Source organism: Nothobranchius furzeri, chromosome 14 (assembly GCF_043380555.1).
Source record: "Nothobranchius furzeri strain GRZ-AD chromosome 14, NfurGRZ-RIMD1, whole genome shotgun sequence".
Lineage (NCBI taxonomy): Eukaryota > Metazoa > Chordata > Actinopteri > Cyprinodontiformes > Nothobranchiidae > Nothobranchius > Nothobranchius furzeri.
Genome location: NC_091754.1, coordinates 43,122,844 through 43,148,354, shown reverse-complemented (window position 1 = coordinate 43,148,354; position 25,511 = coordinate 43,122,844). Strand labels below are relative to the sequence as shown.

The 25,511-nt window shown below is 44.1% G+C and overlaps 1 protein-coding gene across 1 annotated transcript in view; it reads right to left on the bottom strand.

Annotated features, from left to right (window-relative positions):
* cspg4 (chondroitin sulfate proteoglycan 4) overlaps positions 1 to 25,511 on the bottom strand; it is a 116,848-nt gene that overhangs the window by 41,757 nt on the left and 49,580 nt on the right. The window contains exon 3 of the mRNA XM_015974450.3: positions 11,780 to 15,331. Within this exon, the coding sequence (XP_015829936.2) occupies positions 11,780 to 15,331 (3,552 nt within the window). The remainder of the gene's footprint in view (positions 1 to 11,779; positions 15,332 to 25,511) is intronic.

Sequence of the window (25,511 nt, the reverse complement as noted above, 5' to 3'; positions counted from 1 at the left end):
TAATGTAGTGATGTGTCGGTCACGAACGAACCGGCTCTAAGAGCCGGCTCTTTGAAGTGAACGACGGGAGCCGGCTCGTCATTGGGAGCCGCCCCCTCCCCTCCCCTCTTGCTTTGGTGAAAGCTACAGGCGATTGGTCAACGTGTGTAATTGTGTGTCCAGACTGTCCACACACAGAGCAGTAGGGACGGGGAAGAGGGAGGATCAGACTCAGACACACAGCAGAGCACATGCGGGTGGAGGGAGACGAGAGGGAACGAGGAGGAGAAAAAAGGCGAGAGAGAGAGAGAGAGAGAGAGAGAGAGAGAGAGAGAGAGAGAGAGAGAGAGAGAGAGAGAGAGAGAGAGAGAGAGAGAGAGAGAGGAGAGTGCGACGAAGACGGTGAGAAAATGAGCGCCAGCAGTTGGAAAGTGGAGATTTCTTAAAGTGTTCAGTTATTAAATCCATAGAAATGATAAATATTTAATATATTGCATTTTTTTTACATTAGTAAATAATTTTACACATAGTTTTGCATTATTTTGGTTATAAATGTACTCTACGCAACTGAAAATCTGAGGAGCCACTTGGGAGCCCAAAGAGACGGCTCTTTTTGGTGAGCTGAGCCAAAAGAACTGGCTCTCTAAAAAGAGCTGGAATTCCCATCACTACTTTAATGTTGAACCAAATTTTCTTTATCTCAGACAGGAACCTCTCCTCTGTGCCAACAGAGTTGACCACCTCTGCTTCTCTCTCCCAGGTGGAAAGTTTCTTCTTCTGGTCACACCAGAGATGAGGGTCCCAAAAAAATTTTTTTTTGGTTTTCCTGAACCTCAGCAACCAGTTCCTGGAATTCACTGTCACCAAAGTTTCCTTATTTCGCCCTCTTAGCCATTGTTTTTGGGATGATCACAGCTATTTTCTTAAGGACATTTATAGGATGTAGTGTGACCAAATATGGTTAATTGAGGGAGTTCCTGCATGTAATTGACTCAGAACGGACACAAGCACCTGGGTACGAACAAGTGGGATTTATCATCAGATGATTGCAGAGGAATGTGTACGAGAGGCCACCGCATGTTTCATAAATCAGGTTTTTGACCGTTCATACGAACATTCTAAATTTTGTTCTTAGTAGGGATGGGCCGGGTACTCGTTTCAGACGAGTATCTGGTACGGATAAAGCATTTTTGACAAATACGAGCATGAAATGAGTAAAACTCGTAAATATCTGTAATCGTGCTGAAGGAAAATCCTCATTGGGTAACTGACTGTCTTCACGTTCTGTGATTGGCCAGTGACATAGAGCGCCCGCCCCTCCCTACACACAAAACTCTGCAGCTGGGAGCTCAGTCCGGCCCATCCACGCACACACACAGACAGTAACGGTTCTCTCTGTGTTTGCTTCACTGTTGCTCACGTTTCTTCAGTACTCCTTAGGTTTTCCTCAGCTCGCCTCTTTTTCAGTTGACTATTTAAAGTTGCTTTTTTTTAACTTACATGCATTTGACAAGACAGAACTGACATGCTGCGTTGGTCACTGCCTCCGATCGCGTTTTAAAAAATTTTTTTTACTCTCTCTCTCTCTCTCTCTCTCTCTCTCTCTCTCTCTCACACACACACACACACACACACACACACACACACACACACACACACACACACACACCTGCAACCCTACGTGGACAAAGCGAGTTCAGACAATGGATGGATGGATAGTTCCTACTGCATGAGTTCAGACGTATTAATTCATGCACTTAAATATTAATGTTCTGATTTTATTGAAAAACGTGTTCTGTAATAGTTCCTTTACTATTGTGATCAAAATATTTAATCTCAATTCTGAGGCTGCTCTGTAAATAGTTTTCAGATAAACAATACACATATCAACTTCTGATCATTCCAAATCAATTTCAGACTTAAAATAATATATTGATGTAAACCACACCCACTTCAGCGTAAACCACACCCACTTCCGGGTTATGCCACGCCCACTCCAAGTACAGATACAGATCATTTAGATGGTTGAACAGATACAGATAGTGGTGTACTTGTCACACAGTGGAATTTGTGTTTTTCTGTTGCTTTAAATTCTTTTATTAATTGTTGGAATTTCTTAACAGTTTTTTATTATTGCATGATTTTGTCGTGTGTTGTTGGTTTTATGGGCCTGTTTAGTTTATATTGTTTTTGCCACTGTTGACATGACAGTCACCTGAAGAGGTGGGCGTGACTGGGAGAGCGCACCAGGTGCGCATAGTTAGCGGGCTGATAAAGGGACGAAGCTGCAGAACTGCAGGAGGACAGAGGAAAAAGAGACCAAAGAAACCCGAAGGCAGAGGGACTGGACTAATAGGTGGACGTAGCACGGAACGCGTTGGATCGCAGGAGGACCGGTTCATCCCTGGCGTGCAGCGACAACGAGTGGGAGCAACGCCTTTGAATGACAGCAGGGCAGAGGTTGGACCTCTGCCTGCATCCGTGAGTAAACGGCTTCCTCTGTTGTATGCTGGGTGACGCGCCGTATGGGCCGATCCTACGAGAAAGAGTTTGCACTGCGCCAGTACGGACAAAAGTTCTGCCCCAGTGTTCTGTCTTTGTCAGGGAGGAGCGGCGAGAGCCCCCGGGAGAGCACGCCTGAGACGAGTGCTTGCTGAGAGCGACCAGAGACTGGAGTCGGACGCTGAAGCCGGGACGCCGCCTTTCCCATCCTGTTCGTGACGTTGTGGATCTCGGAGGAGCCCAACTATCTTTTGGGATCTTTTTGAAGAACGTTTTAAACTGTTTTTATGGACTCAAACTTTTAGTTGTATATTTTTAGACGGGCTTTTATTTAGTTAATAAAAGAGGTTGCAGGCAAACTTCTGCTCTCTGGTGTCTCTGTCCCTCTGGTTTTGCACCCTCGCTCTCCACCTGTGTCGTTGTGAACCCCTGTGTGACGCTGGAGCTCTGCCGCTCCGGCGTTGCCTAGGTGACATAATTTGGCGTTGTTGGCAGGATACAGGTTTGGGAGCAGGGTTGTGTGCCTAGGAGCGGAGACAAGAATGATGATGCCTGTGTATCCGGGTGCCCCTTGGGTACCAAAGTACAGGGGTCCGGATGCAGATGTTTCATATGGGGATTGGAAGGAGCAACTGCAGGGGTTGTTAAATGCTCAAGAGATGGAGGAACCCAGGAAGATAGAAATCTTACTTGGGGCTCTGAGTGGTGAGCCAAAACGTCAAGTTGCTGTGTTGGAAGAAGCAGGCAGAAACAGAGTTAAGAAAATTTTTGAGTATTTGGATTCTCTGTATGGTGACAATACTCCTGTGGCAGTGTTAAGGTCACAGTTTTTCAGTTGTATACAGAAACCAAATGAGTCGGTGAAAGCATTCGCCTTAAGATTAAGGGAGCTATATTGCAGGCTACAGCGGCGCAGCCCTGACCACGCACCTGCTGAGGAGAGCCTGCAGGAACAGATGCTGTTGGGTTTGTGTGAAGGCCCACTGTCACAGACTCTGCGAGCCTATGTGCGGCACCACCCTGAAGATGACTTTGCAACTGTCCATCAGGAGGCTTTACTGTTAGAAGAGGAACAGCTGGGATGCCAAGGACTGCAAACTACTTGCTTCACAGTGGGTGAGTCCGTGAGGAATAAACCATTGTGTGAACCAGACTAGAAGGAGAAGTTTAAAAAAGAAATTCTGGATGATGTGAAGAGTCAAATGAGAGAAATCGTAAGAGATGTTTTTGATGAGATTAAACCTCTCCTGCCGCAGCAAAGTCAGACAAGTCCAGTTCCTAATAAACCAAGATTTAAGCCGAAGCGCTCCGGTTACACCAATAGCTGGACATGGGATGGGGAGCCCATATGTCATCACTGTAAGCAAGCTGGACATATTGCCCGGTTTTGCCAAACCACTTTGGACCAACCACCGCTGTTAAACTAAGTAACCCTGCTACTGAGGCCCAGGTGGTGGGGACAATGTGTATATCCAGTAAACAAAGGGCCACCACATCTTTCATTGGACAGTGTCCCCTCACAGAAGTGTGCATGGGAGGAGTTAAGATGACTGCCCTGTTGGATACAGGCTCTCAGGTCACATTGGTGCAACAACAGGTGATGGACACTCATTTTCCAGAAGTGAATAAAACTGACACACCCTTAGTATTTGCCTTAAAAGCAGCCAATGGGCTCGAAATACCATATACTGGTTATGCCGTTATGGATTTCGAAGTGGAAGGTGTTAAAATACCAGGAAAAGGGATTGTAATTGTGAAAAATGATTGCTCCACACACCCTGTCATTGTGGGGATGAATGTGATCAGTGCATGTTGGGATGTTGTCTTCACCAAAGGCAAGTCTGCTTCTCTTCCCCAGACATTCCAAGCTCACAGAGCCTGGAAGGATGCTTTTGCTATCTGCCGAGAGACTGTTGCTACTCGAACTGATGGATTTCTGGGTTATGTCTGGCCTGCCAGCCGCAGAGGAGTTCGGGTGCCCCCAAATTGTGAAGTTACAGTCTGGGGCCGAGCACGCGGAGGCAGGGGCGGAGCAGAACGTTTGGTGTTGGTGGACACTCTACCTGGGGATAAACTCTGGGGAATAGCCAGAACTCTAGCTGTAGTTAAAGAAGGAAGACTTCCTATCAGACTTTGTAACCCCCACCCGCATGAAGTCATTATAGGTCGCTACCAGAAGCTGGGTCAGCTGTACCAGGTGGAGGATTCTGATGTACAGAGGGACAATGACCTTAGTCTGACGATGGGATCTGATGGCGTGGTGGAGGTGGGTGTGGTGGAGGCAGCTGGACCAGAGGAGCATGCAATCCCTGATGAGGAGGTGAGCCAATTAACCAATTGTATGGATTTGACCCCACAGCAGAAGGCAGAGCTGCAGGCCCTGCTTCAGAGATGGCGGAAAGTGTTTGCTGTGGATGAGGAGGACTATGGAAAAACAGATCTGGTTCGTCACCAGATCCACACAGGTGACACACCACCTATTAAACAGAAGTATCGTCCATTACCACCACTGATGTACAAGGAGATTAAGACACTACTCACTGATATGTTGGATAAGGGGGTCATTCGGGAGAGTAGTGGTCCCTGGGCAGCCCCGATTGTGTTGGTGAGGAAGAAGGATGGTAGCTGGCGGTTCTGTGTTGATTATAGAAAACTTAATGCAGTAACTCACAAAGATGCCTTCCCATTGCCACGAATTGAGGAGACCCTGACATGTTTGACCAGAGCAGAGTGGTTTTCGACATTGGATCTTGCCAGCGGATACTGGCAAGTAGAAATGGACCCTCGGGATCGTGAGAAAACTGCTTTTACCACCCCTCTGGGTTTGTTTGAGTTCGATCGCATGCCTTTCGGGCTTTGTAACGCCCCCGCCACGTTCCAACGGTTGATGCAGCGGTGTTTAAACAGCCACCTATCAGAATCAGTGTTGGTTTATTTAGATGATATAATCATCTACTCACCTGATTTCTCTACTCACCTGCAACAGTTGGAGAGTGTTCTGCAGAAACTGTGGCAACATGGGCTGAGACTGAGGTTGGACAAATGTAAGCTGCTTCAGCGGCAGGTAAAGTACCTCGGGCATCTTGTTGATCAACATGGGGTGAGACCAGATCCCGAGAAAATCCAGGCTGTCCAGGACTGGCCTGTTCCATCTACCACCCGTCAGGTCAGAGCCTTTTTAGGCCTAGCAGGTTATTACAGGCGATTTGTCCCCGGATTTGCCAAGTTGGCTCAACCTCTGCATGCCCTTCTAATAGGGCGTCCTTGCCATAAAATATCAGACACGCAGATTCAGTGGTCCGCCAAATGTCAAGAAGCATTCGACATTTTGAAGGCTGCCCTCGTGAGACCCCCCATTTTGGCCTATGCTGATTTTTCCAAGCCGTTTGTACTTTACACTGATGCTAGTAACCAAGGTTTGGGCGCTGTGTTAGCCCAGGTACGAGACGGCAAGGAACATGTGGTTGCATATGCCAGTAGGAGTCTACACCCCACAGAGCGGAATGACGCCAACTACAGCTCGTTCAAATTGGAACTTTTAGCCCTAAAATGGGCAATTACAGAGAAGTTCAAGGACTATTTGACAGGGGCAACGTTTGTGGCGTATACAGATAACAATCCAGTTGCCCACATCCATACTGCCAGACTGGGGGCAGCAGAACAACGCTGGGTGGCACAACTGGCTTCCTTTGATTTTGAAATCAAGTACAGGGCGGGAAAAGAAAATATTAATGCTGATGCCCTTTCCAGGTTTCCAGCAGATTGCCAAGCAGCCCGTACAACCACCTGTAACGCCCTCTCAAGTGAGCGACAGGAGCCTTTGCCACAGATGGATGACTGGAAGGACGCTCAAGAACAAGATGGGGAACTACAAATACTGAAGCAGTACGTGGTTCAGGAGACACTCCCTGATGCGGGGGTGAGAAGAACGCTGCCCAAGTCTGTGCAGAAGTGGTTGTACCAGTGGAGAAGGCTTCGGCTTCGTGGGGAAGTGCTCTGTAGGGAGGTAATGGACACCAACACCAATGAAACATTGTTCCAAGTCCTCTGCCCTGTAGGAAAGCGGGAAGAGGTGTGGAGGAAATACCATGAGGCGGCTGCACATGCAGGTGTGGAGAAGATGCTGTCCAGAATACGTCGTTTCTTTTTCTGGCCCGGCATGGAGAATGAGGTGCGAGGGTTCCATCTAGGTTGTGCTGCCTGTAGCCTGCGAAATAGAGATCAGCCTAGAGCCCCACTAAAGCCTATTGTGGTCTCGTATCCCCTGGAGGTTGTGGCCCTGGACTACCTCACATTAGGGAGGCCCACAGACCGATATCAGAACATTTTGGTTATGACTGATCTTTTCACACACTATGCTTGGGCAGTTCCCACTAAAGATCAGACCGCACAGACGACAGTACATGCCCTATGGACTCATGTGATCCAGCCTTTTGGCTGTCCTGCCAGGCTACATTCAGATAGAGGGGCTAGTTTTGAGTCTGCACTAATGTATCAGTTATGCAGGTGTTATGGCATCACAAAGAGTAAAACCACACCATATCATCCTGCTGGAAATGGAGGGGTTGAACGACTGAACCAGACACTACTGCATATGTTGCGTTCACTTGAGGCAGAGAGACAGCAGAGGTGGCCAGAACTCCTCCCCGAGCTGTTGCAGGCATACAATAACACAGTTCATAGCGCCACAGGGTACGCTCCATCATACCTAATGTTTGGGCGGCATTTGAGACAGCCAGTGGATGTTAACCTAGGAGTGGAACAGGGATCACTTTGTAATGATCTTGGAGGATGGGTTAGAGACCACCACCAAAAATTGTCTTTTGCTTATGAAACAGCAAGGAAAAATATGGCGGCTGCTGTCAACCAAAACAAGAAGGTCTATGACAAAAGGGCACAGGCTCTGCCATTAGCACCAGGAGAGAGGGTTTGGATTAGGGACAGGAACAGTCAGGGGCAAGGAAAGTTGCACCCAGGTTGGGCCTCAGAACCACATGTTGTAGTGGAAAGAGTCGGGGATACAGGTGTGGTGTATAAAGTGCAGCCAGAGAAAGGGGGAAGAGAGAGAGTCCTTCACCGAAATGCATTAAAGTTATGCACCACCCCAGCAGTGGACAGTATCCAACCGATAGATGAGGTAGGCCCAGGGGTTGAAACGGTAATTGAGCCTCCATTCTATTGTGTTATGCCCAACGTGCCTATTTTGCAGCCTGAAGGACTGCCAGAACTTCGGCGTTCCGCAAGGTCTAACCTTGGTCAGCCACCAGCACGTTATCGGCCACTGGAGTGATGTATCAGGGACTGTCACAGTTAAAATGTGGGGGGATGTCACACAGTGGAATGTGTGTTTTTCTGTTGCTTTAAATTCTTTTATTGATTGTTGGAATTTCTTAACAGTTTTTTATTATTGCATGATTTTGTCGTGTGTTGTTGGTTTTATGGGCCTGTTTAGTTTATATTGTTTTTGCCACTGTTGACATGACAGTCACCTGAAGAGGTGGGCGTGACTGGGAGAGCGCACCAGGTGCGCATAGTTAGCGGGCTGATAAAGGGACGAAGCTGCAGAACTGCAGGAGGACAGAGGAAAAAGAGACCAAAGAAACCCGAAGGCAGAGGGACTGGACTAATAGGTGGACGTAGCACGGAACGCGTTGGATCGCAGGAGGACCGGTTCATCCCTGGCGTGCAGCGACAACGAGTGGGAGCAACGCCTTTGAATGACAGCAGGGCAGAGGTTGGACCTCTGCCTGCAGCCGTGAGTAAACGGCTTCCTCTGTTGTATGCTGGGTGACGCGCCGTATGGGCCGATCCTACGAGAAAGAGTTTGCACTGCGCCAGTACGGACAAAAGTTCTGCCCCAGTGTTCTGTCTTTGTCAGGGAGGAGCGGCGAGAGCCCCCGGGAGAGCACGCCTGAGACGAGTGCTTGCTGAGAGCGACCAGAGACTGGAGTCGGACGCTGAAGCCGGGACGCCGCCTTTCCCATCCTGTTCGTGACGTTGTGGATCTCGGAGGAGCCCAACTATCTTTTGGGATCTTTTTGAAGAACGTTTTAAACTGTTTTTATGGACTCAAACTTTTAGTTGTATATTTTTAGACGGGCTTTTATTTAGTTAATAAAAGAGGTTGCAGGCAAACTTCTGCTCTCTGGTGTCTCTGTCCCTCTGGTTTTGCACCCTCGCTCTCCACCTGTGTCGTTGTGAACCCCTGTGTGACGCTGGAGCTCTGCCGCTCCGGCGTTGCCTAGGTGACATACTCGCTCATCCCTAGTTCTTAGGGAAGAATTTAGGAATTTTTCAATGAATGTTTGACAAATGAGACCCCTATTATTTTGGCAGGAATACTATGATAATTACATTTCCTGAATTTAGGTGAACTGTGAAATTAGAATAATGTTTTAAAGATTTGAAATTTGAGGCAGAAATTAAAGCTTAAATAGCAAACCTTTCTTAAGAGAAAGGACTCAGTAAAAAGGAAAACTGAACAGTAAATACCAACAGATTTTGTTCAAGAGTAAAAGTTTAAGCTCTATAAAAAGTTTAAACATTACAACTGCTCTAAATTTGACCCAATAAAAAGTTTAACATTGCAAAAGCTAATTTAAAAACATGCATGAAATGTTTAATTAAATATTTTGAAGAAAGATTTGCTGAAAAATCTGGAACAGAGTTCAAGTGTGTAATGTAAACAAAGCCTTTTTCAAGGCCACTCACAACACCGGTGTTGACAACCATGATCAGGACAAGCGATAATGAAATATCTCCTGTCTTACTTGGTCTACAAAGCCAAGGTCCTGCAGGAGATGAGACTTTACTCTTTTAATAAAATGATTCCTAATTTGTTTCATAAAATCATTTCCTGTTGTTTGAACCCAAGGGTCTCTCATTATCTGAATTTTGAACTTGTTGGATTGTGAATCTGTTTTAAAATTTTGCTCTATATGTGCCTCTTTTTAAACTTTGAGCCCCCGCTCCTTCAGACGTCTCTGCACAGCCCTGATTTTAACCATATTCACAATATAAACACATTTTAATCTGTGTACTTCCAAAAAAATGAAAGTGGAACTTAAAGGACAATTTGGATGTTTTCTTATTATTTTAATGCTTTTCTGAAAAGTATTGGATCGGAACTCGGTATCGGCAGATACTGACTCCAAATGACTTGGAATCGAACCGGATCGGGAGCAAAAATACGTAACCGGAACATCCCTAGATATATGGAATATTTATATATTGGATACAGTTCAATCGTTGCTAAAAAGGGCAGTAAGATGTGTTTATTAGTTATTAATGTAATTGTTTCTTTTATGTATATTGCAGTTAGGATGACAGAATATTTATAAAAAATTGTCAGTTAAGAAAAGCAAGCCTTGGGTGAAGATTCCTGTTTTGTTTTAGTTGTTTGCTAGCTGGCTAGTTACACATAGCACACATTACAGCCTAACCCTAACCCATTCCTATTTTTTTTTCAGTTGTGCCGAATAAAACTAAATACCAGATCTGTCATATTAGGACATTTTTGGATAGAAGAGATGAATTTGAAGTGTTTGGTGAATAACATGTGTATGGTATGTAAAAGTTGGGTTTCTGATGGAGTAAAAATGATATTTTTAGATATCTAGATACATTTTAATGCCAGTATTGGCCAATATTGATGTTAAACCGATAATATTGGACATGCCTAGTTTTAAGCGACATGAACCTTCAGTATTAGCAGAACATATACAGTAGTTTCAGTTTGAGCAGCAGAAATTAGTTAAAACATGTCATTAAACCCAAAATGAGACAGGTACCATCTGATTGGTTTGTTCTGAGCTCCAACAGCAGTGTAAGATGAAACCTTCCTTCAGAAGCAGAGGGAAGTCTTAACCAAGCAGGGAACTCATCAGTGGATGTGAGCCTCCAGTATAACACCTCTAAGTATATTGTGGTGCACTGTACAACATTTAGAAAATCAGAATCTGATTCAGTTAAATTTTCTGGAAGATTCCAAAACGTAACTTATGAATGCAAAAGCAGTTAAAGTTCAAACAACTGAAATATATTTAAAATTTGAGACTTGAAGGATTTTACATGTATACTAATTGGCTGAAACATCATAGAAAATGCTGACTGTATTAAAAAGTATGAAAAGTTACCAAAAGTTACTCTGTGAGAGAGCTAAATGAGCTGAACATGTAGATACCATCTCGGCTGAAATCAACACATTCTCACTCCCAGCACGTCAAAAACAAACGCTTGGTCAGCTACCCTCTGCCTCAGACCCCTGATGCCAAAAGTGCCCTTTTTTGTTATGTGCGAAAAGGGGTTTTTCCCTTTTCTAACTGCAGATCCTAATGCAGTGTAAAACTGACATGATGGGATGTCCGCTACCGTTGCATCCCAATGCAGCGTTACACTGACGCAATGGGATGTCCGCAGCCAGGGCACCAAACAAGCTCATTGTACCTCACCTTAACCTTATCCTCTTATTTAACCTTCCCCTCACCCCTATCCTAACCTTAACCATCTTGCTTGCTAAAACGTTAGTGATGTGTCGGTCGCTCTGAAAGCCGGCTCTATGAAGTGAACGGCGGGAGCCGCCTCATGATTGGTCGGGTTTGGACCGAGCCAACGCAAGGGGGAGGTTTCAACTACCAAGGTGGAGGTTAAAAGTAGAGGGTATGTGTAACCTCCCCCTCGCCAGATGGTATGTTATAACGTTCCCCTTGGGCAGCAAATACAAAAATTCACAGTCAGAATGCATGGGAAACAGACGCTTGGTCACAGTGAGAGTAACGTTTTAGGTAGCAGGAGGGTTAAGGTTAGGGTGACGGAGAGGGGAAGGTTATGAATAGCAAATTGTTAAGGTTTAGGTGCGGTTCAATGAGCTGGTTCGGTGCTGCATCAGCGGACATCTCATCACGTCAGTTTTACGCTGCATTGGGATCTGCAGTTAGAAAAGGGGAAAACCCCTTTTCGCACATAAGTGACAAAAAAGGGCACTTTTGGCGTCAGGGTGGCTGACCAAGCATTTGTTTTTGACGCGCTGGGAGTGAGAATGTGTTGCTGAAATAGATGAAAAATTAGTTAAAAACAGAAAAATGAAAGGAAGCAGAAAACACAAAGAGAAACAGGATCACTCTAGGTGGGATACTGAACCAGCCTTTAAACAACTACTGACACATGCATCGACATTTCTATCTATCAGGTGGCAGGAAAGATTTCTGTTAATTACTGTCAGCAGAGCAAGTCAAAGGTTTTGGTTGACTGGTTAAAGCTATCTTCTCATGAGGTGTAGGGTCAGTAGAGTAGACATTACCTTGAGATGATCCTGGCTGATCGCGGTATGCTCTCCCTCATAGGAAACGATGACCTCGTTGGTTACTATCTCTGGTTCTGAAAGGTGACCTTGTTTGAATATTTTAATCCTGAATGTTCCTTCTGCAGAGCGCTGCTTTGCTTGGACAGTAAAGCTGAAGTAGTCCTTCGACTGCAGACTCTCATAGTTGTGTTCATAAGACACAACACCTTTTTTCAAGTCCTCCTGGGTGAACTCTAAAGCTTCAATCCCTCTCACAATAATCCTGCCACCTCTGGGCGGCGATGTAATCTGGAACTCAATTTCGCTGTCATCTCTGATGTCCATGTTGGAATCTGCACTCAAAAGGCTGGTGCTGAGAGTTTTGGTGCCACCGTGGTCGATGACAATGTATGCATTGTTAACGACTCGCAGGTAGGGCTCACTGGCCTGAATCTCCAACAAAGCTGTGGTTTTATGAAATCCATCTGAAACCTGTAGCTGGAAGCGCTCTCGATCTGCTCCATGGTGAATGAAAAGGATCTTCTGGTCTCTTAGGTCAGCTTGAGTAAAACGAAAAAGCGGCTGCTGTGGATTAGATGCTGAGACGATGTTGCCTGTGAGGATTCCCTCTCTGGCATAGATAATCTGAGAGTCATTAAAACCAGAATCATCATCTTTAAACTGAATGACGTCAGTGGTGAGAAGGCGCTGACCATAGCGGACCACATTAAAGACTTGATCCACTATCCTTACAGGACTGTGTTCGTTCTTTGATTGGATCAATATCTTAAACACACCTGTCACGGTATCTCGGTAACGCTGAGGGCTTTGATCAGCTGCAAAGAATTGGAACTCATCGCTGCTTGACTTGGAGCCATCGTGCTTGTATATCAACCTGTCAAGAAGGAGGTCTTCATTACTAAATGTTCTAATTGGCTCGTCAAATACAGGCTCTCCAGGTGGGGAACCCCTAATGAGTCGCCCATGCATGGGCTCCTGTATGACCTTAAACAGGAAATTTGTGGAACTTGGAGACTGCACCCAGAGATAGTTTTTGTTCAAGGTCTGCTCGCCCCCCTGCAAAACTACCAGCTCTTTACTACTCAGAACATTTTCACTTGGTCTGGACAAAATGCTAATTGAGAAGGTGTAGATGGGAGAGTACTGGCTCTCAGCAAAAACTCTGAACTGGAACTGGTCATGATGGCTCACAGCTCTTTCCGTCTGGATGCTGTAAGTTATTGCATTGTCCAAAATGTTCTTTTGGGTAAATGTGTCATCTTCAGCCAGCTGCTGGTCTGACAGCTGGAGGCTACCTAGGGTTGGAGGTTTGACAAGGATGTATTTAATGTTCTCTGGATCCAAGTGTTTATCCCTTAATTCAGCCTGAAGCTTTGTGAGTCCGATGACTTGTTTCTCACCAGACGTGATTTCCAGATGTTCCAACTTTAAAACTCTCACACGTGAAGGAGCAATTATGATAATAAAGGTGTTATTGAGTAAAGATATCTGTCCATAATGGACATGAAATTGTATCCTATCCATCACATATGTTTCAACATTACTTGAATCTGTGCTGAAGTACCAGATAAGCCCCTGATCCAGATCGGATTGTTGGAAAGCTAAAGCTTGTCTGTACCTGCCATCGTCTGTCCTGAATTTCAGTTCTCCAAACTTTGGAGAGTGTGTGATCTGGTACAAGATGTTTTCACCGATAGGGTGAGCAGAAACAGACAAGTTCTGACTGCTTATGGATACATTGCTTCCTTGGAATAAATTAAGGCCGGTGTTGGTGGTAAGAAACAAAGATGGAGTTTCAGTGTTTGTTACTTGCATCTTTAAAGTATTTGACTGGACTACTGACTGACCATCCGACACTTTAATGGTGATGTTACCAGTGCCACCCTCTCTGTGTACAAAATAGATTTTTCCATCATTCAACTCTTTGCAGGTGAATTGTGAAATGTGTTTTCCTCTTTGCTCCCCATTTTCCAGATAACCAAATCTAATGGAAGGTGCTACAATTATATCCACAACTGACTGTTTGCAGCTCATGTCAGAACTCGTGATTCTAAAAAGACTGGGACTCATACGAGTCCTGCCATTTTCTTTGATAAGAATAGCTCCACCGTATTCTGGCAATCCTTCAACTGGGAGAACCACAATTGGAACAGTATATTTTTGTGGACTTTTTAAACAGTCTGGAAGGTAACCAGCACTCTGAGCAACGACCATGAGCTCTATCTGGTCTACAGAGCTTTCGTGTCCATCATGCATATACTTTATGTTCTCGTTGAGAACATCCAGAAGGGTGAACTTTCTCATTTGTCTTTGGCTAACATTTATGTCAACCAGGCCATACAACGGATTGCTCTGGAGACTAAAAATAATTTCAGATGGGCGAAGTCCTGCAGCAACAAGGTCAAATGTAGGGTTTATGTTGCTGATATGTAGAAAAGCCTCTCCACCTTCAGTCACATGCACAGGACTGATGTTCAGAAGTTTTGTTACGTTTCTGAATATTTCCGGCAGATCATCTGTTGGGTAGCAATCCAGTTCATTCAACTGAGTTTCTGTGTTCAGAATTCGAACAGGTGGCGAAGTTGTTGCTTCTGTCTCATCATAGGTGGAGTAGTCATAGTCCTCTCCTTCACATTTGCTGTGAACATCTTTAGTCACCAGAGCATCCTGCAGACTCCGACCCCTCAAGTTTACTTTGATTTCTCCTAAGCATCCAATAAAAGATTCAGACGTTATGTCATCTTCAAAATGATTTAGGGACCCACTTTCACGAAAAACTTCTTTCATTTTCTCCTGAATACCCCCTAAATACAAGTTTCCTACTAAATCCAGTTTGTGTGACGGGTCAGTAGGAATGGAGGATGCCTGGCTGTCTACAGTGAGAACAAAGGAGTTCTGACTGACTTGAACCTTGACTCTGTGCCACTGGTCATCATCCAGTTGAACGTGTGTATTATCAAGTACCACCAAGCCACCTCCAATGTCCAGTATGCCCTTAAGCTTGCCTTTTGCAACCCCCACAGCAATGAAGTCCGGCTCTTGGCCATGGTGGAAGGCAAGTAGAGCATCTTCTATGGTGGTTTTCATCAGAAACTCTAAAGTCCTTGAAGCATTAGCAGACCCACTCCATGTTGGGAAGGACACAAAGGTATCAGGAGTGCTGAAACTGATTGTTTCTCCATCTCCAGCCTCAAACTCACTACTACAGGATTCTTTTGTGTCATGGCACTGCTTAAATGCAAAAGTGAGGATATCAAATTGATGAGATTCAAATTTGACGTTAGTCATGCAACCACGAAAGGGCGGGATGGCATTACTGAGGTAAGGAGCGTCCAGGTCCCCAGTTCCTCCAAGCCAAATGCCCTTGTCAATATTGAGCAGCTCTCCTTCATCAGGCACAGGTACAAAGGTTGGAAAGACATCATCAATGGTCATGGTGAGCTTTTCATCCTGCAGAGTCAACAACACTTTGTGGTACATAAGGTTGCTGAGCTGCACTCCTTGAGATGAAGACAGGGTGACCTCACCAGCTCCCAGGTTAATTCGAGCCTAGGTGGGAAAGAAAAGTTTAGTTGGATTCAAATGTAATTTCAGGAGTTGAAGTTTAACATTTGGTGCAAAAACACATCACCATTATAATGAAGAATGTATACTACCATTTACTGAATGCTAATTACTAATCCTACTCAATGTTAATGTTGATCCACAACATGTCTGTAGAAGGGTTGGGCGATGGACTGAGCTGTTTTTTACAGGAGCTTATTTTTTTGTTTGTCCGTGAGTTAGTTTGTTAATGACAAATATTTTACAAGTTACACACAGTGCAGAGCTAAAAATGAAGAAAAGATCTCCATCAGCGCATTTGACCATTTTCTCACCTTCTCCGAAGAGCTGGGAAAGCATCTGTGACGCGGTCAACATTGTGTGTTGAGTGGGAAGTGGAAACCCTTCTATCTGTCAGAGTCTGGAAGAATTCTGTATTTTTTTATTTGGAGAAATGTTTCCTGATTTTAAAACTTTGGCTTAACCCTCTGATGCATGAATTATGAGATCTTCAACCATGATTTTTTAACAATTTTTTTCATTCATCTTTAGGTGTGAATGAAACAAATTTCAACAAATATTTTTTGTAACATTTTGTTAATTTACAAATACTTTATTACATGTCCATCTCAGTGGACAGCGTGCATTCTGAACATGAAATATGTTGGCTTGCCTTACTGAAGTCCAAATGGAGGGGCTCGCATACAATAAAGTTTTCAACAGCTGTGCTTAATAGCAAAAATAAATAAATAACAATTTTGAGTACCTGTCCACTGTAGTGACCATTATGCATCAAAGGGTTAAAGTCGCTTTCCGGAGTATTCCTCTTTTCCGATGGCACCATCTAGCGGCTGACTAATATATCACACTCCTTTAGTTTTTCAAGATGGCAACTTCACGTTTCTGTTTATGAATGTCCTTCTGTAGCCGACAAACAGCTAAAACACGTTGTTTTATGAGTATTATTCTCATGTCATGTTGTGTTCTCATATATTTATAGTTTAGAGACTTTCTTGTCTGTGAAAAGTTCATCAACTCTGCATCAGCCAAGGTATTCCTGAAATTTGAAGCATGTAAGCGGCAGTCTAACGCTATTGGTTAGTTCTGGTCGGCGCTGAGTTTCCTATTGCACGGAGCTCTGCGGCACAGGGGGAATGCTTACATTATATCACAGTGTATGATGAGATGATCGCTTTTACGGATTTCTGAAAAGTCCTACATAATGTCTGAAATGGGAAAACTCTGGAAAGATACTTTAAGTAGCGCTCGTTATTCAGCACCTGCTTCGAATGTATCGGCGTTTGTTTACATGAGGCCTTCTGTTCAGCTTGTTTGTACTAAAAATTTATTAAAATGAATGTGAAATTAACGGTATTGAATGATTATTTATTTATGAAATGAAAGTGACCCAGCCTCTGGCTGCGTCCAAACACAGCAGTGCTTCATTTAATTTCATTTCCTACTCAAACTCATAAAAGAAGGAAACCCAGTAGTCTATGTTCTGAAGAAAAACATTTTGGGCAGCACTTTAACCGTGTTTAATACAGGCCATTTATACATCACTATACCAAACTACAAATACAAAATTAAACAAAAAACTAAATCAAAACTTGTCTTCCAGCAAAAATATTCACTGTGCTTCCATAAAAAAATCTGTATCTGTGTTTGTTTCTTCGCCTATCGTCTTTTTTTTTTGGACTGACGATTGGTGGTGGGAAAAATGATACAAATCACCCAACCCTAGTCTAGAAAGAAATAATAAAATAATGCAAATACACTCTCTCTCTCTCTCTCTCTCTCTCTCTCTCTCTCTCTCTCTCTCTCTCTCTCTCTCTTTGCAGAAAGTGTGAAATATTTGTTTAAACAAAATCAGGTGCATAAATTTGGGCACCTCATAAAAGAAATAAACTCAATATTTAGTAGATCCTCCTTTAGCAGAAATAACAGCCTCTAAACTCTTCCTACTTTGGACCTTTCTTCTGTACAAAACATCTCTAGTTCATTCAGGTCTGATGCTTCTGAGCATGGACAACTCTCTCTAACTCACACCACAGATATTCAGGTCTGGGGACTGAGATGGCCGTTCCAGAACGTTCTACTTGTTCCTCTGCATGGGTAGATTTTGAGCAGTGTTTAGGGTCGTTGTTGTCACAGTCTGTGGTGAGCTTCCATGTGTGTGTGTGTGTGTGAGTTCCACTTTCTCCTGAGCTTCTAATTGCAGGTGAGCGTGTGTGGGAGCTCCCAGCTACTGCTGCTGGTTGTCATCAACCTGGCCAGGGGATTTAAGCCACAATCAGACACTGACTCTTGCTGGATGATTACTCACCAGTGGCGCCCCCAAGGGGTGGCCATTTGCCCCCCCCCCCGCAAAAGCTTGTATTGATAAATCATATTAATGTTCACTCAAACCATAAACTCTTATTTATTGAAGACATACTTGTAAAACAAAATAAATACGATTAATGACTAAAGACCCCCGCGACCCTACGTGGATGAAGCGGGTTCTGACACTGGATGGATTCATGGATGGATAATGACTAAAGAAAAAATCTGAATAAAAAAGAAAATACACATGTTTCTGCTGCTCACCATTTAAAAAAAGTTTCATCTTCATAGTTTTTTGCGAACACAGCAACAGGTTGAATTAAAGTAAAAAAATATATATTTTAAAATAAAATCTGAAATAACAAATGTATTTTTCTGGAATGTTGGTGTTTGTAACATTTAAGTTAAATGTTTTGGATATAGACAATTTTTTAAAATAAAACTTAATAAAGGAGGAATGCAATAAACGCCACAGGATAAACTCTCCCAGAGTCACCACAAGGACCAATTTGGTGTGCCACCCCAAAAAATGTTTTGGCCCTGTCTGGCCACCCCATCAAAATTTTCTGGAGGCACCCCTGTTACTCACACTGGTATTACTGGTGTTGGCTGAACTCTTGCCATTTAAGCCGTGTCTCATAGTTACAGCCATAGTCTTGTTCAGTCATTCTTACAGCTTATGTCTGTTACTCATCTATAGATAGGGGAGAGTGGGGTAAAGAGGGACATTTTTTACATTTGTTCCTCTCCAAGCAAGATAAAATGATTTTCGGGTAAATTTACAAATTTCCCATGAATTCAGGATGTTTCCTTACAATGGTAATTATCAGAATGTACCTAGGGTGAACAGCAATGAAAATGTGATGGTTTATAAAAAAGTATTTTTGTGTCTCACTTTATCCCAACTTATGGGTAAAGTGAGACAGACGAGAGAAATCAGTGGGGTACAGTGAACCAGCTAGGGGTAAACGTATACCATAGAGAGGGCTGTGTTTATCCAACTTATGTCTTTTCTACAGGAATGGGGAATTGGAGAAGTATTTCAATCTGGGTTCAAACCCTTTCATAGCACTGAATCTGCATTGCTGAAGGTCCTTGATGACATTTTATTAGCTAATGATTCCAGTGATGCTGTGGTTCTGGTGCTCTTGGACTTGACATCAGCCTTTGATACCATTGACCATGGCATTCTAATAAACCGATTAGAGCAGTGTGTGGGTATTACGGGCCAGGCACTCAAGTGGATAAGATCCTACTTGACAGGGAGGAGTTTTTATGTGAGGTTGGGGGACTGATCCTCCGACCTGGCTGAGCTACCTTGGGGAGTACCCCAGGGATCGATTTTGCCCCCACTATTTTTCTCCCTATATCTCCTACCCCTGGGTGACCTATTCCGCAAGCATGACTTGTCATTCCATCTATATGCTGACAATTGCCAGGTCATTTTTCCAATTAGACGTGGTGGTTTATGCACCATTCAGCCTTTGTTTGACTGCCTGGAGGACATGAAGCTATGTTTGGCTCAGAACTACTTGTGTTTCAACAAAAACAAGACTGAAGTAATTCTGTTTACTCCACCAAAGGAGGTGCCCAAGGGCTTGATTTTTCCACACTGGCACCGCATCAGAAGGCGGTGGTCACTAACCTAAGGGTAAAGTTGGACGCAGAGCTCAGATTTGATGCTCAAGTGAACAGAATCGTGAGATCTAGCTTTTTTCATCTATGCCGTATAGCGAAAATTAAGCCATTTCTGTCACGTAGTCACTTGGAAACCTTGATCCATGCCTTTGTTACCTGCTGGATTATTGCAACTCGCTATGTGCGGGGCTTAGGCAAGCTCCAATAGCACACCTCCAGGTGGTTCAGAACTCAGCTGCTTGGTTGTTAACATCTACCAGGAGGTCTGAACATATTACACCAGTCCTATGTGCCTTGCATTGGCTCCCTGTTTCCTATCGCATCAGGTTTATGGTAATCCTTTTTGTGTTTAAAGCGTTAAACTCAGGGGCACGAAATACCTTTCTGACATCATCCACCGACATGTCCCGGTGCGTTTCCTTAGGTCAGCTGACCAGATACTATTAACTGTGCCCAGGTACAGCTTGAAGTCTCGTGGGAGACGTGCCTTTTCATTGCTCGGACCAAGTCTTTGGAATGAGCTGCCAGCCGACGTAAAGCAGGCCAAATCACTGGAGACCTTTAAAAGCCGACTAAAAACACATCTGTCCTCGTTGGCGTTTGGACATTGAAGATGGGATTGGGTGGGCAGCATCACTTTGAATGTGTCTGGATCTGATTCTGGAAACAGGACTGATATGGATTGCGAACTTGTACTCGGGATTTCTTATTGTATTTTAAATGGTTATATGTCTGTTTTATGGTTGTGCTTGTTATTGGTGTACAGCGCTTTGTTTGTCCGTTTTGGGCATGTGAAAGCGCTTTATAAATAAAGTTGATTTGATTTGACTTACTTTTTCTACTCTGAAACTACCATAAAAATAACACAACATAATGTAATTCAAAAGGTTGTATTAACATTCAAATGAGAGAGAAATTACATTGCTGCAACACAACTCACAATACAAAATATCCATTTTTTAATGTATATAAAAGTCTTAATTAAAAATGCCAGGAACTTGTGTGCTGTACAATTGAACACAGCCCTCATAGACACTTAAAAAAATTCTGCAAACAGAACAGTCTAGAGGTCAGAACACAGGAGCCTTACAGCCAGCTAAAACAGGCTGAGACTCAACAGAACTACTGTAGATCCACAATCACAGCTTCTGTCACTCTTACCACTATAGTAGGCCTCTACAACTACTCTACATTTCAGCCCTGAATATTGCAGGGAAAGATGAAGAGTCGCTCTCTACGTGTGGTCCCTCCACATCTCTTGGGTTGAGGCAGCTTCTCAACCACATCTGATTTGGGGACATATGCCACATCTTTTTCTTTTAAATGAGGGTGTCTCCCACACTCTTGTGTTTCCCTGAAATTTTCTAAGGAATTGGGTAAGAATTTCATCCTCTTCAACTTTTTTGATGATTCCAATAAACCGGACGCTCCTTTGTTTGGTGGTGAAGTTAATCATGGCAAAGTCCCCCACAGACAGATCTTTGTCTTCTGGATCACTTCTCTCATCCTCAGAACTCTCTTCATCATCAAGTATGACAGGGACATCACTCTCCTCAGAGCTGCTAACTACGATTTTCCTTTTGGTTGTTTTCTTTTTTGGTTTTCCCTTTTGTTTGACATTTAGCTTTTTCTCTGCTAGTTTCTTTTGTCTTTTTTTTATAAGCCTCTTCCATTACCCGCCTCTCGGGAGTGTCAGTTATGATGGCTGTCTTCACACGCTTTTGTTTGGTTTGTGTTCTGGGGGACATTTGGGAAGTGGTAGGGTTTCACGTGGAGACATATCCAGGTTGGCTGGGAACAAGTGGCACATCTGAGTCAGCTGAGGAAACACATTCATGTGGACCATCAGAAGGTGGATCATCTGCATCAGGTGGTTCATCTTCCGGTGTATCATCTACAGGGGGGTGGACCATCAAGATCATCTGAAGTGGCAGGCTGCAGCTCAGGGTTCGTCCGGTCTGACAACATGGATGGTGCAAATGCTTCATCAGGCAAAATGTCTTGGTTATATGGGAAAATTCCAGTGGACCTAAATCCAGACGTGATGTTGCGTGGTGTCGCTGCTGACATGAAGGCCTCATTCACAAGTCCTGCAGTCTGGTAGATGGAGACTGGTTTGCCTGGGTTAGACCTCATCCACCCATCAAGAGCACAGCTGTATTGGGTCTTGAACACAGTCACATCGAGAGGCTGCAGGCAATGGGATGTGTGGGGTGGGAGGGTAAGCAGAACAATACCATTCCTCTTGGATATTTCTACTACCTTGAGTGAGATGTGAGCTTTAATATTATCCAGGATTAGCAGGATAGGGCGATCAGGTGTGCAGTTAGTGTGCTGTATCAGGTGATCAAGAAACTCAGGCCAGGTTGAAATCAAGTGTGTTGAAAAAGGGAAAAAACTAAAACAAGTAGGATAGCGGCCTTCGACGACCAGGATTTCCCACTCCTGCACTAGACCATGTAAGTTTTCAAACCTTATTAGGAGAGATTAATTTGAAAAATTCCCACATCTCAGAATGCCCCCTCTTTGTAACAGGATACAGTTTTTGCAACTCAGTGTTTAATCAGGGAGTTCTGGAAGAATCCCAAACCGTCAGTCTCAGGTCTCACCATCACTCACCACTAACACCAAAACCAACGCCTCCGTTTGGGACCCTTTAGATAATGGAAACGACGTGTGAAGCGGTCACATGGGTGGGAGGGTGAAACAAAGCCTCATCAGTCATTGGTCACGTGCCTTTCAGCAAACAAACTCCAACACGGTGCTTTGCTCTGCAGTGGTTTGTTTTGGTGATACAAGCTTCAAAACCTTCGTGTCCCAGGTAACATCACTATCTCCAGGTTCTCTTGTTGCCAACATCTCTGACCTCCATAACCAACCAAGCCACCACAACTTCCCACATTTCGCTGCCTATCCCCTGGTCATCTGCTCTCAGCTGCCTGCCTGCCACCCGCAGCAACTCCCTATGTTTCTGGATATCCCTCAGTAACTTTTGGGTCCACACAAAAGCTCGGCTCCCTCCACATCTCCTGGAATACCCCTGGCTCACACAGACCTGACCTCAACCCCTTCCTAGATCCCAGTCCACCTGGAAACTGTAACAATTGCTCTTTTGTAGCCTGAAGTATTTCACCCAAGTCCACACTTACTAATATTTGTATTATATACAGCAGCGCACTGTTCAGTTTTTTCCAGTAAACCGTTGCTGTTTTACTCCTGTCTCCTTGTTTGCTTCTGCATGTCATGGATCAGATACTTACCTCGCAACATGACAGTTGTCTTGTTTAAAGATCCAGCAGCTTCAGCTTTGTTCACTGATTCCTGGACAATGGTCTCTAGAATCTGCTGATATTGAGACAAATCCATGCTTCCCTCAACTTTAACAAGATTCCCAGTCCCTGCACTGGCCACACAGCCCACAGCATGATGGAACCACCACCATGTTTTACTGTAGGTAGCAGGTTTTCCTTGGAATGCTGTTTTTTTCCTCCATGCATAACGCCCCTTGTCCTGCCCAAATAAGTAAATTTTAGCTTCATCAGTCCACAGCAGCTTGTTCCAGAATGACGCTGGCTTGTCCAGATGTGCTTTAGCAAACCTCAAGCGACTCTGTTCTGTGGGCCGAGAAAAGGCTTCCTCTGCTTCACATTAGTACAACTTCTCCTTGTGTAAAGTGCACCAAATTGTTGAACAATGCACAGTAACTCCATCTGAAGCAAGATGATGCTGTAGGTCTTTGGTGCTGGTCTGTGGGTGACTGACTGTTCTCACCATTCTTCACTTCTATGGAACCAGACAGCTGAAATCTGAGACAGCTTTCTGGACCCTTCCCATAAACCAGGATGATGAACAATCTTTGATTTCAGGTCATTTGAGAGTTGTTCTGTGACCCCATCTTGCTACTCTTCAGAGAATATTCAATGAGGATGGAAATTTACAATCGGCCCCCTTAAATACTCTTTCTCATAATTGGATTCACCTGTGTATGGAGGTCAAGGGTCGCTGAGCTTGCCAAGCAAATTCTGAGTTCCAATAATTCTAACAGTTTTGGAATAAAAAATGTGTTTAAACAATTATTGCACTTTCTGAAAATCCTATAAACTTAGTTTCACTTCCCAAATGTTACTGTGTGTGTCTCCTATGAGATATTTAACTAAAATTTTCTGTTGTAACAACCAATGATTTATTTAGAAAAATCATAGCAAGGCTGCCCAAAACTTTGCATTCCACTGTCCTGTGTGTGTGTGTGTGTGTGTGTGTGTGTGCACGTGTTTTTGCCCCGTTTGTTGATAACGGAAACTGCGCTGGTCCTGCTGCTGTGTATTTCTTTGTATTCACGTTTATCCATCTTTTACTGTAAAAATTGCATTTAAAATTATGGAAACAATATGTTTCTCCGCTATATGTGTGTGTGTGTTCATTTTCATCTCTCTATTCAGTTTAGATAAACAAAAATGATCACATTTATCAGTCACAGTGTTTTATTTAGAAAACTTTCTTTAATTTTATTAAATTTACCAGCCCGCCTCTTCTGCTTTGGTTTGACTTCCTGCCACAATTGACGCTGCTCACTCACAGCTCACAAAAAAGTAGAGCTCACGCCGAAATGATCGCTGCACGCCGCGAGCCTTCGCAGCGCTTTGCAGCTGATGTGACTGAGAGTGTAGGTTAACAAGGGCACCAATGAGAATTGCCTGTCGTTCCACGGCGCTCCAATGCGCTTCCGCGTCTGGTGGGTTCCGGGCGTTAGGCCCCAACAGATGACGTGCTCAGTGAATGTCTCAATGGCAAACAGAGGAGGAGACACTGGAAATACTATCATGGAGGACACACCCCTACATGAGATGTACCACAGACAGATAACTTAAGAAGCTGATATCAAGAAATCCAACCAATAGCTAGAAAGAGCTGGTCTGAAGGACAGCACAGAGGCTCTCATCATGGCTGCACAGGAACAGGCCCTGAACCAGAGCAATAGAGGCCAAGATCTACCACACCAGACAATACCCAAGGTGTAGGCTAGAGGCCCTTGAGACCGTCCACCACATAACTGCAAGGTGTGAGATGCTGGCAGGGAAAGCATAAATGGAAGACGCTGGCATCGTGTCCAGAAACATCTGAGCAGAGTATGGACTGGAAGCCCCAATGTCAAAGTGGGTAACACCCCCTAAGGTGGTAGAGAACGAGAGAGCCAAGCTCCTGTTGGGACTTTCAGATCCAGTCTGACAAAATGGTGATGGTGGACCAACCGGACATTGTGGTGGTGGACAAACAACAGAGGACAGCTGTTGTGGTTGATGTGGCGATACCAAGTGATGTAACATCAGGAAAACGAGAACTAGAGAAGTACCAGGGCCTCAAAGAAGAACTTGAGAAAGCCTGGAGAGTGAAGACATTGGTGGTACCCGTGGTCATCGGGACACTCGGGGCAGTAACCCCCAGACCGGAGGAGAGGCTAAAGCACATCCTAGGAAAAACATCAGACATCTCAGTCCAGAAAAGTGCCGCTCTAGGAACAGCTAAGGCACTGCAGAACCCTCAAGCTCCCAGGCCTCTGGTAGAGGACCCTTGGAAGGATGAGACCACCCGTGGAGGGTGTTATGCCTTTTGGTCAAAAGTCAGTAGTTAGTGCATAATCTGATTAAGTTACGTAAGCAAGGTGATAAATAAGTTCAAAGTTAAGAAATGTGTGATTCATGCTAAAAACAGTTAAAATGTGTGGGTTTGAAATTTGCTCAGAGTAAGACATCATTATCACAAGCGATCTTTGTATTGTACGTGCGGAAATGGGAGCGAGTGAGCGCTGTGATCATTCACCTATCTTTGACGTTTTTTCTCCGCAAACGCTGTGAAAAGTGCTTCGGCAGTATTAAAACGGTGAATAAGTTAATGTACACGCTATAAGTGCCCTACATGCTTGTACCTTGGGAAACATTCGTCTTTGTAAGTATTAATGTGTTCAGAAATAACTTTTATATGTGTTTACATTAGGGCTGCACAATATGTCGAAAAATTATCGTCATCGCGATAACAGGACGTGCGATAGGCCCATCGCAAAGCACGTCAAAAACGGCGATAAATGTTTGGTTCAAACATTTCCATCCGTTTCACACATCAACTTTTTGTAAACCAGCTCTGTTTTTTACGCGGAAGTATTATTTGACCAATCAAATGTAGCTCTTCTGATAGGCGGCCAATCAGATGGGTCCGTTCACGTAATACG